The 17,121-nt window shown below is 40.1% G+C and overlaps 1 protein-coding gene across 1 annotated transcript in view; it reads left to right on the top strand.

Annotated features, from left to right (window-relative positions):
• The first annotated feature begins 1,599 nt into the window (after positions 1 to 1,599).
• LOC149227656 (uncharacterized) overlaps positions 1,600 to 17,121 on the top strand; it is a 453,281-nt gene continuing 437,759 nt past the window's right edge. The window contains exon 1 of the mRNA XM_089375544.1: positions 1,600 to 1,974. Within this exon, the coding sequence (XP_089231670.1) occupies positions 1,779 to 1,974 (196 nt within the window). The 5' untranslated portion in view covers positions 1,600 to 1,778. The remainder of the gene's footprint in view (positions 1,975 to 17,121) is intronic.

Below are 17,121 nucleotides of genomic sequence, written 5' to 3'. Positions count from 1 at the left end.
ATTATATGCTCTTCAAAACAGATGTAGAGAGGCAAAATTATGGAATTGGAAAACGGTTAAAGTGCTTTTTGAACTCCTAGTTTGTCCAATGATGCTGTATGAGTGTGAATTGTGGGTTAGCAACACTCCCGTCTCAAAATGGAAACAAATTGAGAAAAAAAAATAAAATAAATTAAAAGTAATTCATTTTATATAATTTTTAATTTAATTCATTTTAATTTTTTCAACATATTTGAAATTATTTATTTTTTAATTTACTTATTATTAATTTTAATTTTAAAAGAAAATATTATTAATAATAATTATAATATGTTTGAGTTTATAACTAACTATTAAATTTTTTAAAAGTAGTTCATTTTATATAATTTTTAATTTAATTCATTTTAATTTTTTCAACATATTTGAAATTATTAATTTTTTATTTACTTATTATTAATCTTAAAAGAAAATATTATTGATAATAATAATATTATTATTATTAATTTCCCTTTATCTTGGTCAAACTAGCCGTTATCATGTCATTTCTAGCTGTTATTTTTTAGCCGTTGAGTCATGGATTCTCTGCCCTGTCTATTTAATGTGCTAAATGAGATCTGCTCATTCAACTTGTCTTGACGATGAACCACACTGGATGGTTTGAAACGCGTCGACATAAGTTTTTCTATGTGATTTTCGCCGAAGATTCTCCAAAAAAATTGATATGGATCACAAAAGTCTCAGTTCAATAATCCAAAAAATGCTTGATCATGAACAAGTTCAAGATAAAAAGTTCGGTTCTTTAAGAGATAATGTTGAGTGAAACATGAGCAACTCCCATCAAAGCAATTGCTATGGTGCAACTCATAAGATATCTTAAAAGAATTGAGCACATGAGAGTAGATAGATGCCCTAGTGTTATCTTCAATGAAGGCTTGAGTGAAAGAAAGAGAACGATGAAACAAAACTACACATGGCCGCAAAAATGGAATATCTACCTCAATGCTTATCCCACAAATAGCAAGGAGCTAAAATTTTTTGTTATGGAAAAGTTTGGGGAAAAGAGTTGGGTAGAAAGAATAAGTACTATATTGAGGGATTCAACCCTATGTGTGATCTCCAACAAAAATAGTATATTGGAGCTAGCATCCGTGGAGGGCAAGGTTGTTATTGCTCAATTAAGAACCAATTCGCATCAACTTCGGTGTGAAACATAACGGTGGAAAAGGTTGAAAGAAGTTTGGGAAGAACGAGTGTACATTTTACATGTCTAGGGCAGTAGAATTGGAAAAACATTTCATTTTGGAATGTGATGCGTTCAGAGACATCAGAGAGAATTATGGGAATATGTTAGCATTGGTTCCTTGGCATTGTCTTTTCAACGAAAGCACTCCTAAAAAGTTGGGCCAACTAATAATCAATTTAATAAAAGAAAAATTGAAAAAAAACAAAAACAGTAACATTGGTTCCTTGGCATTGTCTTTTTAATGAAAGCACTTCTAAAAAGTTGGCCAACTAATAATCAATTTAATAAAAGAAAAATTGAAAAAAAAACAAAAGCAGTTTTAGTTTTCGTAAACATTAAATATGATATCATTTCATTTCATTTCCACAACGGAGGGAGTTGATGAGAGTTTGACAAAGATTAAAATATTCAAACACTTTTTCCACTGAACATGTAACTCCGAATATTTCAACGCCGGCTGACGGAATACTACATTTGCATTTGCAGTTACACGCATCACAGTTCTCCGCTCAAACGACCGAAGCGCACCACACCAATTCCCCGTTCAATTGAAAATATGGATTTGGAAAACCCAACGAGCGCAGAGTACAGGAAGGATCTTGAATTTTTCGAAACTGTGAATCCATACGGCATTAAATGGTTAGATAAACTTTACCAGAAGATCTGGAATGGAAAGCACGCGGGAGTGCTTTGCATGGTGTTATCCTCAGCAGCTTACAGCATCATGGGACTCTTAGTCAAAGTCCTTGCAGGTAACATTAATCTAGAAGACATCTCTCTGCGTCCCAATTAAAGTTTTTTCTGGTGTGCTATTTGATTTCTGAATTGACAGAAGAATCTTGGGTTAATGGTTAGGAAGACCATTAACCAGATCTAGGTCCTATGGAATCATCCCAAACAACCAGTCACTTTTCATAAATTAGTAACTTGATACACAGGACATGTATAAATGCTTCAATTTCTTACTGGCAGATTGAAATACTTCATGAACCTGGATCGCTGTTGCTTCATGGCATGTTCATAGATTTTGATTGGTCTGGCTTAAAACCCACCTTTAATATATTTATCTGTTAGAAAACCCGAAATGCACCAGTTTTTTTGTGAAAGTGCTTCCTAAAGCATAACAATTGGCCCAAAGAGGTCGGGTACCACAAGTGGTCCACATGTGCAGATGAAATGGCCTTTGAGAGGTGAACCACTGAACATAAGGAATTCCTTCTTTTGGCTAATCTCCTGTGACAGGGTTGCTCTTCTGTCAAAATCACCAAAGACTACCCCATTTGCTTATTGTTCAATGTCTCTTACAGAACGGAACCTTGTTGGGTGGCTTCAGATGTCACTGTTTTCTCTGTAAAAGCTCAACTCCGTTGAAAAAAATGGACCAACTTTATTAGAATAATGTTACATGTTTCCATTTTATTTATTCATTTTGAGCTGGCAAAGCTTAGGATTCAAACATAATTTCATGTTTATTAGGCACCTATGTTCTTATTGTGGCTTAGGAGGTCCACAATGGATTGGAAACAATTCCTTAACAAAGGGTTGAAGTCTCAGAAACAGCTATGCTGTTTGTATGCTTCCCTCGGCAACAAAATCAGTCTGTGATTGACCTATCTCATTGCACGTGAACCCAGTGAGCTAGTGATTGGGGATTTTATGAAGATCAAACCATTTCAGTTATTTCCTGAAATTCTTTGACAAGAACCAATCCTATCCAACTTCATATCTTTTTATTATTGACAATGAATCTAGTACACTTATTTATTTAAGTGTAGCATCAAAATCTAATTTGCAATCAAACTTTTTGGTAAAAAACCACAAGCTGGCATACTTAGCTATGTGTACGAGGAAGCATGTCAAATTGGACAGTGAAATTCAATAGCAAGTCATTCGAAGGGCAAACACCCCTAGGCTTGGGTTTATGCAAATGCTAACAAAAATCTCTAGACAATGCCCTTGCTTTGTTCCAATGCTTGCTACTAGGTGCACTAAAGTTTTAACCCCAAGTTGTTTTCTATCACTTTAAAGGGTCCATGTGTAAATGCATTTTCTGGGGAAAATTTATCGGGGAAGATGAACTGAGAAATCTCATTATGAGTCAAGAAAAATGGAATTTGGTTTATAGATATGATCATTGTTAAAAATGGCAACTAGGGCCAAACTTCATGTGGGTCATCTTATTCATGGCTGATAATATTTTTATTAGATTCCTCTCGTCAAGAGGTGTAGGATCGATCTAAAGATCATCCGATTCCGATAAGTATTCATGGAGATATGAATTTATTTTGATTATGGAATTATTATCAAGCTGACCTACAACTTATGTAGGTTCAAGAAGCCCAAACGTCATGTCTCTTCAACCTCTACGTTTTAGTATAAATAGAAGAGGATTTCAAGTCATTTCTACACACACTTGGATCTCTTCCTCTCTCTACTTGTCTTTGGGTTTTAGTAGGAGGAGAGATCCTAAGGTGATGCCGGTGAAGCCGACGATGCCGATGATGCTGGTGAAGTCGATGATGCTGGTGAAGCCGATGATGCCGGTGATGCCGGTGAAGCCGATGATGTCGGTGATGCCAATGACGCCGGTGAAGCCGATGACGCCGGTGAAGCCGATGAGGCCAGTGATGCCGATAGTTGATGATGTCGGTGACGCTGATGATGCTGGTGAAGCCGATGATGCCGATAGTTGATGATGTCGGTGACGCTGATGATGCTGGTGAAGCCGATGATGCCGGTGATGCCGATGATGCTGGTGATGCCGATGATGCCGGTGATGCTGATGATGATGATGCCGGCTGATGCCGACGATACTGATGCTGATGATGCTGATGTCGCTGATCTAGGGTTTACTGCTGCTGATGTAAATCAGATTTATGTACTATTTCTCTTTGCTGAATTATTGAAGATAAAAGAAGATTTGATCAAAGGGTTTCCCCATATTGGGATTTGTCCCTGGCTAGTTGCCACATCTTGTGTCTCTTGTCTTGGCTTGTCTTTTGCGATTTATATTTATGTTCTATCTGCAGTTTACTTTATGCTGATGTGATTGCTAATCTGTGGATAATAATAAGAAAGATAAGTAAACTGTTCTAAGCCTAGAACAAACCATAAAATTAACATGGTATCGGAGTTGAGGTGAAGACAATGCCCAAGCAAGAGTGAAAGAGCAATCACCGACAACAGTTGGGACAAGACAAAAGGATCAATGGGTTCAAATTCACCGAGGGTGAAGTGGAAGCAGAGAATATTATCAGAATGGCGCAGCGGAAGTTTCTGATGGCCTACTTAAAGATCACTTCATTGGGAAGTTCAGATCTAAGGGTGTAGGGAATGTTACCCCTCAATTGAATGAAGGTAACTCGATTCATTTACAGAATCTATTTTATGTACCTGATCGCAAGAAGAACCTGGTGTCCATTTCAGCAATGGAAGTCAAAGGTTACAGGGTGGCACTCATCGATGGAAAGGTACGTGTTTGAAAATAGATTTTTTCAAAGATGTTTTTGAGTTCAGGGTTGTATCAAGTTGCAGGAAGTCCATTGGGGACCATGTCCATTGACACAACACCTGAGGTCAATGAGTCAGATGGTGACAGGGATGCTTGAATTCAAAAAGAGCATGAAGGTACATGTCTGAGATGTACCGAAGGAAAATCTTACAAGGGGACCATTCCCCTCATGTAACAGGTCCACAGGTTTGGAACAACCCGTGGAGTTTGAGATTCATGAACGTGAATCTCATGTATATAGGTGGAAGAAAGCCCTCTATGGCTTGAAGCAAAACACCCCGGGCATAGTATGAGAGGATTGATAGCTGTTTGATAAAGCTGAGATTCATTAGGAGTGAAACCGATCCAAACCATTATCTGAAGGTTGTGGATGATAGACCTCTCATGTTATATACCTAGGGGGGATAATATGGGGTACCAAGGGAGGTACCCAAGGTAATAATGTAATAATGAGATGGGCCATAGTAATAAATAAGGTGGTTAACCCATATCATGTAAGGGACCACATGTAGTTAATAATAATGTAATGGGCCCATGGTATTAGTTGATGATATGAGAGAACCATGGTAATGACCCATGGTATTGTATGTATGAGGCCTATATAGAGGCTAGAGACTCCACATGGAGAGAGTGAAGGATTATTGTATGAACAGGCATATGGCTTGTGGAGTATTCTCCTTCTTTAAGGAGTGAATGTATGGTGTTGCCTTACCTTAAGGGTTTGATCAATAAAGAAGCATTTCTATCTATTTCTATCTTGTTATTCTTGGGTTATTTCTATCTTGTTATTCTTGGATATATTTATATTTTTGGTATCAGATCTATAACAAGTGGTATCAGAGCACTTTCTTGGGCACAAAAGTGGAGAATTTTTTTTTTTTAAATTTTTGCAGGATTTCAGGGGCTGCGAGTTTGCAGATCAGATCTGTATGTTTTGGTGAAAGATCTGCAAAATCTAATTGTAGATCTGTATTCTTTGTGAAAAAATAGCCAATTTCAAAAAAAAAAAATCGGTTGAATCGGAGTCCGGATGAAGGAGATATCACTGATCTAAAAATCAGTGGTGTTGTAGACAATTTTTCGGGGCAGCGAGTTTGCGGCGCAGATCTAGACGTCCTGGTGCAAGATCTACAAAATCTAATTGTAGATCTGAATTTTTTGAGAAAAATTACCCAATTAAAAAAAAAAAATCAGTCGAATCGGAGTCCGGATGAGGGAGATATCGCTGATTTAAAATCAGCTCTTTTTTGCAGAAATTTTGGTGACGGCGGGAGAGTTGCAGCGCAAATTTGAAATTTCATTGCCTGGATCAAAATTTTTATCACATGGGCAGATGTAGAATGGTTGTTCCATTTCCAAAAACAGGTCATCATAAGGATTTGAGCAATATTCACTAAACTGTGACAATTTCAAATTTTCGCCAAGTAAGTGTTTTTTCAAAACTCTCTTCATGGCTTCTATCAAGGTTCTTTATTTTACAGGAAAAGATAGTGGTCCTACTATTGAAGAATACATAAAACAAAAAAAGTGGGTATGGAAAAACAATTGGAAATTATGGGCAGTGGAGGATTTTAGAGATGAGGCGGCCACATGGTGGGGATTACTTAACCAATCGAAGTGTTACAATCTGCCTCATGAAGAATTTGAAAAATTCCTTTTAGACCCATGGTCTCATACTAGAAAACAAGATAAAGAGAAACATATGGGGTTATTTTCTACTGGTATATCTTTATTGCAGGTTCATGGATTGATTCAGAAGGAGAAAATCGTTGTGTCTATAAATCCTAGTTGCAAGCAAAATCTTATAAGTATTAATTTGGCAAAAAGATTGCAAGTTCCAGCAAAACACATTGAAACTGCACAGATTGATAATGAGGATGTTCAAGTGTATAAGGATTTGAAGGTTTCTATGGATAAGTATGTGTTGCATGGTGATTTTTATGTTTCAAAGACAGATAATATGGATGTTGTTTTGGATATCCTTGGATGGAATCTGTGGGTACTATCAATATTAATGTGCAGAAGAAATTCCTGAAGCTCTGGTATAAAAAGAAGAAAATTACATTACAGGATATTTCCATCAATAAACAGGTAGAGTCCACAGAGGTTGACGCAGAAGATGTTCCAGGGACTGACATATCAGATGATGAGCAGTTGATGGTCGATAATCAAACACAAACAGAGGCTGAAGCCGAAAAGGTAACAGGTGCTGACACATCTGATGAGGGTTCAGTGGTTGAAGTCATATTGGAAAAGAAGACACCACAACAGGTACCACAGCAGGGTGAATTAAAGAAAAAGACATCGTGGGTTAAAACTTCAACATATCATCACCCACATCACCCCGCAAGACAACCATCAAGATGGAAACCAAGTAGTCACAAGGACAACAACCCCCGTATGACGGATAGCGAGGAGAGAAGATCCACCTACTACACACAGAAGAGCTGCCACGGTCAACTTCCATCTCAAGCGAGCGAGGCACCAGCGAGATCGATGGTTCACCTTTCTCTTGGATGGCTAGATGCACGTGCATGGTATCAGTGGACTACTCTTTTGAGTAGATCTTATTATTTATGTTCTTCCCATGTTTCGGGGATGAAACATGCTTAGGGGGGTGGAATGTTATATACCTAGGGGGGATAATATGGGGTACCAAGGGAGGTACCCAAGGTAATAATGTAATAATGAGATGGGCCATAGTAATAAATAAGGTGGTTAACCCATATCATGTAAGGGACCACATGTAGTTAATAATAATGTAATGGGCCCATGGTATTAGTTGATGATATGAGGGAACCATGGTAATGACCCATGGTATTGTATGTATGAGGCCTATATAGAGGCTAGAGACTCCACATGGAGAGAGTGAAGAATTATTGTATGAACAGGCATATGGCTTGTGGAGTATTCTCCTTCCTTAAGGAGTGAATGTATGGTGTTGCCCTACCTTAAGGGTTTGATCAATAAAGAAGCATTTCTATCTATTTCTATCTTGTTATTCTTGGGTATATTTATATTTTTGGTATCAGATCTACAACATCTCATACTGGCACCTCATAAGGATGACCTATTTCTGACAGGTGCAGACCCTCTCATTTGCAGAAGTAAGAGGGAGTTGGATTCCGAATGTGGAATGATAAACTGCAAGCCTGTGACTACCTCAAGGATATTAACTTTCAGAAGTTATATGGTAGTGATGTCGGACCAGATTTGGGAAATGCCTCTGAGTTTCATAAACTCAATCACGTTGATGTTCTTGGTGAACTTCCGTCCGGACATATGTTTTGTAGTTAGCATGGTGAGCTCATATTTGGTTGAGCCTCACTGGATTGGTGCCAAGAATCCTCTGAGATATCTTCGGGGCACAATCTCTCATGGATTGAGATACACTGTCGGAAATATGAAAATTGCATGATTATTCGAATGCTGACTGGGCAGGCATTGTGGAGGATCACTAGAGCACTTCTCAGTGCTGGTTCTCTTTGGATTCTACTTTGATATCATGGATGAGAAGGAAGCAGAAATCGGTTGTTATAAGTACCGCCGAGACTGGATACATAACTACGAGTATGACCTCGTATGAAGTTGCCTGGTTGTGGAAACTCTTCAGTGAGTACACATGATGAATACCACTGTGATTCTCTGTGACAACCAGAGGTGGGATTCGATTATTGAGGAATCCCGTATTCGATGATTGCTCCAGCAGATAGACATCAGATACTGCCTTATCTGGGATATGGTAAGTCGATGAGCAAGGAGGCTCCATCGCACTAAGATGATGTACATGTCAGAGCCCCGGGGTAAGATCAAATTTGTGATTTTCCCGAACGACTGGGAGTCGTCGAGAGACCCTTGTAAAAGGGTCCTACATGTTGCATACTTTGAGCTCTAGGAGCTCTGGGGGCTTGTGGTTCTTACTGGAGCAACATACGACCACAAGGTGACTCACCCTCCCCTGGTGGTGCGCATTATGAACAAGATGATTCACTCTCTTGTGGGACAGGATGATTCTCTCTCCTGTGTAGCAGGATGATTAGTTCTCCTGTGAGGTCTGGATGATGTCTTATCCATGACGACTATGTAGCAGGATGATTAGTTCTCCTGTGAGGTCTGGATGATGTGTTCTCCATGACGATTATGTAGCAAGATGATTAGCTCTCCTGTGAGGCCTGGATGATGTGTTCTCCATGGCGATTGTGTAGCAGGATGATTAGTTCTCCTGTGAGGACAGGATTGATTAAGTTCTTTTGTCGAGGCATCCTACCCATCCAGTCTAGGACTCATGGGAAGTACCTCTCATCTGATCAATGAGCAGGGAAATGAGGATAGGGACCATAGTAGTACCGATGGATGCATCGCTATATCTACCGTACTTCCTATGCTAGGATGACCTTCATTGATCTGGGATCAATGATACTGGTTTGGGACCAGTGGTAGGAGTTGTACCTACTATGATGCTGACTTCGGGTCGGTTGAGATTGGTCTGGGACCAGTGGTACATACTCTGAGACGGACCTCTGGTTAGTGCAGTACTGCTTTTGGACCAGTGAGAGTGGTACATACTATGACACTGACTTCGGGTCGGTTGAGACTGGTCTAGGACCAGTGGTACACTCTCTGAGACTGCGATACTGGTCTAGGAGCAGTGGTAGGAGTTGTACCCACTATGATCCTGACTTTGGGTCGGTTGAAACTGGTCTGGGACCAGTGGTACATACTCTAAGACTGACCTCTGGTCATTGCAGTACTGGTCTGGGACCAGTGAGAGTGGTACATACTATGGTGTTGACTTCGGGTCGGTTGAGACTGGTCTGGGACCAGTGGTACACTCTCTGAGACTACGATACTGGTCTGGGACCAGTGGTAGGAGTTGTACCCACTATGATGCTGACTTCGGGTCGGTTGAGACTAGTCTGGGACTAGTGGTATATACTCTGAGACTGACCTTTGGTCAGTGCAGTATTGTTCTGGGACCAGTGAGAGTGGTACATACTATGACACTGACTTCAGGTCGGTTGAGACTGGTTTGGGACTAGTGGTACACTCTTTGAGACTGCGATACTGGTCTGGGACCAGTGGTAGGAGTGGTACCTACTATGACGCTGACTTCGGGTCGGTTGAGACTGGTCTAGGACCAGTGGTATGCACTCTGAGACTGACTTTGAGTCAGTGGAGGATGATACTGGTCTGGGACTAGTGGTAGGAGTTGTACTCACTATGACGCTGACTTCGGGTTGGTTGAGACTAGTCTGGGACCAGTGGTACATACTCTGAGACTGACTTTGAGTCAGTATGATACATCCTCGATCATTTCTTCTTCTTCATAATTCGGACAAAAGCAGAGCAGAACAGAACAAAGCAGAGCAGAGCAGTACAGATCAATACAGGGTAGAACAAGACAAAGCAGAACAGGTAGAATAGAGCAGAGTAGGGCAAGGGTCAGGCTATACAGGGCAGTGCATTTGATGGATGAATAGTAGCGATCGATAGACAGATTCCAGATGAAGTTCTCCCTAGTTGAGAGGGAGTGTTAAAAATGGCAACTAGGGCCAAACTTCATGTGGGTCATCTTATTCATGGCTGATAATATTTTTATTAGATTTCTCTCGTCGAGAGGTGTAGGATTGATCTAAAGATCATCTGATTCCGATAAGTATTCATGGAGATATGAATTTATTTTGATTATGGAATTATTATCAAGCCGACCTACAACTTATGTAGGCTCAAGAAGCCCAAACGTCATGTCTATTCAACCTCTACGTTTTAATATAGATAGAATAGGACTTCAAGTCATTTCTACAACACTTGGATCAATTCCTCTCTCTACTTGTCTTTGGGTTTTAGTAGGAGGAGAGATCCTAAGGTGATGTCGGTGAAGCTGAAGCCGATGATGCCGGTGATGCTGACGATGCCAGTGAAGGCGATGATGCCGGTGAAGCCGATGATGCTGGTGATGCCGATGACGCCGGTGATGCCGATGACGCCGGTGAAGCCGATGATGCCGGTGATGCTGATGACGATGATGCCGGTTGTTGCCAATGATACTGATGCCGATGATGCTGATGCCGCTGATCTAGGGTTTGCTGCTGCTGATGTAAATCAGATTTATGTACTATTTCTCTCTGCTGAATTATTGAAGATAAAAGAAGATTTGATCAAAGGGTTTCCCCATATTGGGGTTTGTCCCTGGCTAGTTGCCACATCTTGTGTCTCTTGTCTTGGCTTGTCTTCTGCGATTTATATTTATGTTCTATCTGCAGTTTACTTTATGCTGATGTGATTGCTAATCTGTGGATAATAATAAGAAAGATAAGTAAACTGCTCTAAACCTAGAACAAACCATAAAATTAACAATCATCAATGGAATTGTAAGGTTATTTATACCTATGATCATCAATGCCTTTGAATATGTTTGAAATTTTGAATGGATGCCTCTTTAACACTATACAACTAGTGCTTGAGAAATACACGGTATAACACTATTGAGTGCTACTGCAACACCTTCTATATTAGTTTGGTTGGAAAATCCTGTTTTTTGAGTTGCCATAGCCGTGCTTATTACATTTGTTCTCACTATATTGTAATTTCCTCTCCCAATTGATTGGCTAAGGAAGGACGAAATAGCCTATCCAACCCTGTAGGCTATAGTCTTGACAAAGGGGTAAAACCCATTTTTTCCAATATTGGGGCAACATTGTGTAAATGGTGGGTCAGCTGGGCAAGAAACTCAAAATTGGGGGTTGCATCCACAACACCTCACATTTGGAAGCCCATGAAGAAATCTATAAATAGAGGACAAGTTGGAATCAAATGATCATCATCGCTTTGGATCAAATATATCTGTTTTCTTCAATTGTGGCTCTGAGGGTTTTAAGACCCTTTCTTCTACTAATTCCAGTGGTGAAAGATTCCACCCTAATTAGTAACCTTTCTCCATATATCTTCTGTTACTCTTTGTTTGGAAATTGTGGGAGCTGGCATTTGTTGATCAAATAATAAATCCTAGAAAATTCCAAGGTAAATCGTGGCACCTCTGAGGAAAACTTCTGAGGCAACTTCGGGGCACATCTGAGGCTCGCATACTAGGGTTCTGTGGCATCTCTGCCACAAAGGTTTGTAGTCTGAGGCAAACTCGGTGGGTTCTGTGGCATCTTGGGGGCGAAGATTCGTAGCTTCCGGAGATCGTTCCAGTGGCATTCCGAGATCAATGCTGTGGCTGTTCGGAAGTCATTCGGTGGCATTTCAAGCAGAATTTGGTGGCAATCTAGGACAGGTCGGTGGTATCTCTCCGTCACTGATTTAGAATTCATTCTGCTCAGAAGATTCAGCCAGTATAGAGTTGCGGCTGGCAACAGGGAAGTGAGATTCCAAGACAGCAAGGTGGCAGGGAGGAGATCAGCTTACTCATGATTGGCATTTGTTCCTCTAGGCTACAAACTGTTACAAAACTTCCTCGGTAAATTAATTAGGTTCTATAGAATAAGAAATACTATTAGTTTGGGAAACAATCGAATTTACTGGATTAGTTTATTGTTCTTGCTACAATATTGAATTATAATCTGTTTATATCTTTGGTTAATTGGACAATCAATCCTGTTCAAGATTTCTATCATTTCAACATGTATATCATTGTTGTTGAATAACTGTGTAACATGAGAAGGAATATCAGCTATTTGTATCCATGTACTTTTTATTTATATGTTGGGAACCCTAACTTGAATAGGAAACCCTAGAAAAAATTACCCTAGGACATTATAGTGGTATCAGAGATGTACATCCTGTCGGCTTGTGAGTGCATGAGCCTTGTATACTTCCAGGAGATACTAGCAACGTTACAGTGAGAAAAAAAAGGAACACCGATCATTCAACTATGGGAGACAGGGTAGGGCAAGGAGGACAAGAGCTTGGTGATCTCTTGCAGGCAATAATTCTGGAGCAGCAATGAATGACTAATATGCTCATACAAGGGCAACAGTAGATTGCCCAAGGGCAGCAACAAATGATGCATTTCATTGTGCAGACTATAACAGTTTGGGTAATAATGATGTAAATGCTGGTAACATGACTGTTGCTGAAGGGAGCAGCAGCCAGAATTGAGGATAGCTGTAGCTTATTCATTCTAGCTCCGTTCTATCCTCATCTCATGAGATAATAAATCATTAATATTGCTCTATTGACCCAATTTGCCTAAAACTGGCTTAAGCACTCGTCTCCCTTTCAGTGACCTATATGGAAAAAAACTTTAAAATCTACTTTTTAATAATTTGTTTTAAAAATCTGAAAGATATTTAAAGATAAGTCAGAGATTAAATTTGACCTTCTAAGTCTAACCCTCATTACTTGTGACTATCATTTATTAGGCTCAGGGCTTCTTAGGGATAACCCCCTTGTGTAAGAGGAGAGTTGGCCAAAAGTATGTGAATGATCCAAGGTTACTTGGGAGTGGGAGCGGGGAGCGACATTTTCAAAAGCTCCTAGTTCGGGAGTGAGTTTTTATATAATATATATTTATATATGTTTTGATGCATATATGTCAACAAAAGCATGTAGAATGATGAATTAGTTATAAAACGCATAAAAACATGGATTAAACCACATAACATCAATAATCTAGTAGTTACAATCTTCATCAACCATGGGTCCCCAAGTTACAAGTTTTGATTTATATAGCCTGTAAGGGTGCACATAACCAAAATAACATCAAGTGCAATCCATCTCTGAACTGAAAATACATCAACAAACAGGCTCTAGATGGCCCTTAGCATCCAAAAAAATCATGCTACAACAAATACCTACATATCATCAAAATCATTGCCTATCTTGGGATCTTTGTCATTAATATCACTCTCTAAGCATTAACATAAGATAGAAAAAACATAGCATGTCAAGTCGAGATTTTGTTTGAGCGATGGGTACATTTTTAGTAGGGTCATGATAGAGGAGTTCGACAACCAATGTCACTAACATCAAGGTACATAGAGGGATTGGTGCTCTTGATTAAATACGAGTTCCATACCCTAGTACATGATAAAATCCAATGGAAACATTATAATCCTTCCAATCCTGAAATCTTTAAAAAGTGATAAGTCTGCTGGATTTTGAGTGAGATCTAAAATTCTACTTTCTCCATATGAAATCCGATGAGGTTGGAATCACTCAAACATCCTGAGTCACGTCATGGAAATGTTAAAAATTTAAGTAAAATGATGAAAATGAAAGATAAAGGAGAATGTCACTTTACCTTGAATTGCATATCAATACTAGGGCCATAGGCTTGATCATGAGGCTGCCCCACTCAAAATTCTTGTTTCTTTGAAAAAAATTTGCATTTGGAACGTGTTTGCAAAAAAAATCAGCAAAAAAAGCTAGGGAGCGATTTTTTTTAGGGAGCATGCTCCTGGGGTCACTCCTGATTCGCTCCCGAAGGGAGTGCGCTTTGGGAGCGGGTTCGAGGGAGGGGGACGGGATCAAACACCTGTAAAGCAACCTTGCAATGGAATTCCCGGAGTCAACATCTTCAAGACATCATTACCAGTAGGCCATCCAAAGCCTCATTAACCAGTAAATCTGCCTTTGTGATAAAAATCACAAGAACAATGTAAAATTTACGTGTGGGGCTCATGTAAAATGAGCGGCAACAAGGTCAACGCAATTTAGAAAATAAAATCTGATTTGTCTTAATCTTTTGAGGACTGATTGAGGTCCCCTACGTTATTGCCTAGGTGTAGAATCTAGGAAGATTGATGATTGTGTGTTTGTATGACACCTAAATATGCTAAAAGTTCATTGGAGAGGTTTCATATGAGAGATTGTACAATAGATTCTACACCTATAGAAGTTGGGCTTGTAGAATTTCCTTGAAATTCTGAAGCTGCTTGATGAACCAACTGAAACTTGGTTCGATTCACCAAGACCTAAAATTTCTCTACTAAAAGTTTGCAGCGGAATAAACACAGAATTAAGAACATAGTCACACAATACAATAACACAATATTTTCTAGGGAACCCAACTGAGAAAACCCTCTACTAGCTGTAGAGTTTTATTGACAGAAAATAGAGCAATCTGATCTCTTTACGAGGCAATTGTCTCAACAGAGAATACAACTTATCTCACTGCTTGGACTAAGCTAGAAATCTCCCTGCAAAACTCGACCTCTGCGCCCTATTTCCTTGTGCTGTCTGGCTCCTATTTCCTAGCGCTGGACAACCCCTATTATTTAGGAATTCCTCCTAAATCCTAGTGCACTTATGCAAGGAAATTCTCTGCCAAGGATCTGCGTATAGGCTGCTCCTAGGTACACTCTTCTCACAACTAGCTCACACAAAAACCGTGCTCAACAATAATGTTACAATTGTGCCTTTCGACCTCCTTTTATGCAATTTGACTCAACTAAATCTGGCAAGTTAATTTTAGAAGTCGGACTTGTGATTGATTAGTTAACTGAGTCAAACTGACTCTTGTAACTCGTCCTAGCCTCAATTAGACATTGAGACTCTCACTTGCCCCTTTCCAAAAATAAACTAGCACTTGGAGACACACAAAACCGAGCCTCCAAATTTAGCGCATAAGTTACCTGCCTCATGACTCGTTCTAATTTCTAGGAACTTGTTAATGCTAAGGAAGACTTGAGCGAGGTCTATCTTGACTAAGGCATGAATCAAGAAGACCTTTACTCTCCACTTTTCAACACTCCCTCTTAGCGAGGAAGGGATTTTGTACAACTCCCAACTTATCTCTGAAATGAACAAAACTGCTTCTTGCCAATGCCTTGGTCAAGATATCTACTGTCTGCTCCTCTGTTGGAATGTATGGTAGCTTTACTATCCCTTTCTGCACACAATCTCTGAGATGATGATACCTGATCTCGATATGCTTTGAGCAATCATGAAACACTGGGTTCTCAGAGAGTTTGATGCAACTCTGATTATCACAGTGTATCACAGTAGGCTCCATCCTCTATTTGAAAAGTCCCACAGGCAACTTCCTCATCCAAATAGCCTTGCATGCTGCCAAATTGACAACCATGTACTCGACACTTTGCTAAATAGAGTGCAACTGATCTCTGCTTCCTGCTGTACCAGGAAACAACTGCTGACCCAATGCTGAAGATGCCACCTGAAGTACTCTTTTGATCTGTGGAGCTCCCTACCCAATCTGCATCTATGAAGCCCTCAAGCCTCACACCATCAACCTGTTTATACCACAATCCATAATTTGTTGTGCCTCTGAGATACCTCAAAACATGCTTTGCAACAACCCAGTGAACTCTGGTCAGTTCCATCATGAACTGACTCAGCTGGTTGACTGCAAAACAAATACCAGGTCATGTGTTGACCAAGTACATCAATGACCCACCCGATGAGCTGCCTGTATACTGTAGCATCCACCCTCTCTGCTCTACTAGCATCCACCTTCCTCCAGTTTGTGACTAGAGGCGTGGCCATGGGCCTACAATCCTGCATATGAAATCTTCAGAGAATCTCTGTAGTGTACTTTCCCTGTCTCACGAAGATCTTACCATCACCCTACCAAACCTCCAAGCCAAGGAAATAATGCATAAACCTCATATCCTTCATATCAAACTCTTGTTGATTTGGGGTAGCATCGGATGTGCTCTAGCCAGGAAATTTGGTGGAGAGGTTGGGGCACATGAGATCTCCAATACCCAGAAAGGATTTAGGCAGATTCTAAACAGTTCAAGAGATATTAAAATAATTAATATTTTTAATGGAGTCCCTAAGTCTAAACTTAGGGAAAATAAAATATTAATGTGTATTAATATGAAACTATGTTAGAATGGTCCAAAAGACATGGATCAAGCCAGATCTAATCTTAGTCGTTGATTAGGGATTTAATCTCGGTCATTGATTTGTCAACGAAAAAAGTATAAGAGGAGGCTTGAGGGTCACTTGGAGAACACACTGAGGGAGACCAGTCAGTTCAATTTCTGGAGCGGGGTTAGCTGAGAAATTGAACCAGTGGTCTGGAAAGCAGTCAGGAGGCAGCAAGTACGGAATAGAGAGACAGGAGATCAGTGCAGGGGCAGAAGAGAGAGACGCAGGGCCAGAAGAAGTCACACAGAGGCAGCAGTGATTGTGCAGAGCCAACAAGGCCTGCGTCATCCACGCAGAGGCTACAGGAGTGACGCAGAAGGCTAGAGAGGCTGCGCAGAGCCTCAGTAGGCTGATGCGGAGGGTTTCAGGCTGACACAAAGGTCAGTAGGGCCTACGCTGGGTTCAGTAGAAGTGCTGGGAAATTTGTCTATCTGTGGGTAAGCCAATTTGGCACCCTGTTGTACTAGAAAATTGTTGAATAATAAAATCCTCCCTTGCTGCACCAGTTTTCCCACATTGGGTTTTTTTGGGGACATTAGTCCAAAATAAT

The sequence above is a fragment of the Pinus tabuliformis genome, chromosome J (genome assembly GCF_031772625.1).
Source record: "Pinus tabuliformis cultivar Carrire ecotype Pingquan chromosome J, CPIR1, whole genome shotgun sequence".
Taxonomy (NCBI): Eukaryota; Viridiplantae; Streptophyta; class Pinopsida; order Pinales; family Pinaceae; genus Pinus; species Pinus tabuliformis.
The sequence above is the reverse complement of the archived record's forward strand: the minus strand, read 5'-3'. Positions and strand labels throughout refer to the sequence as shown.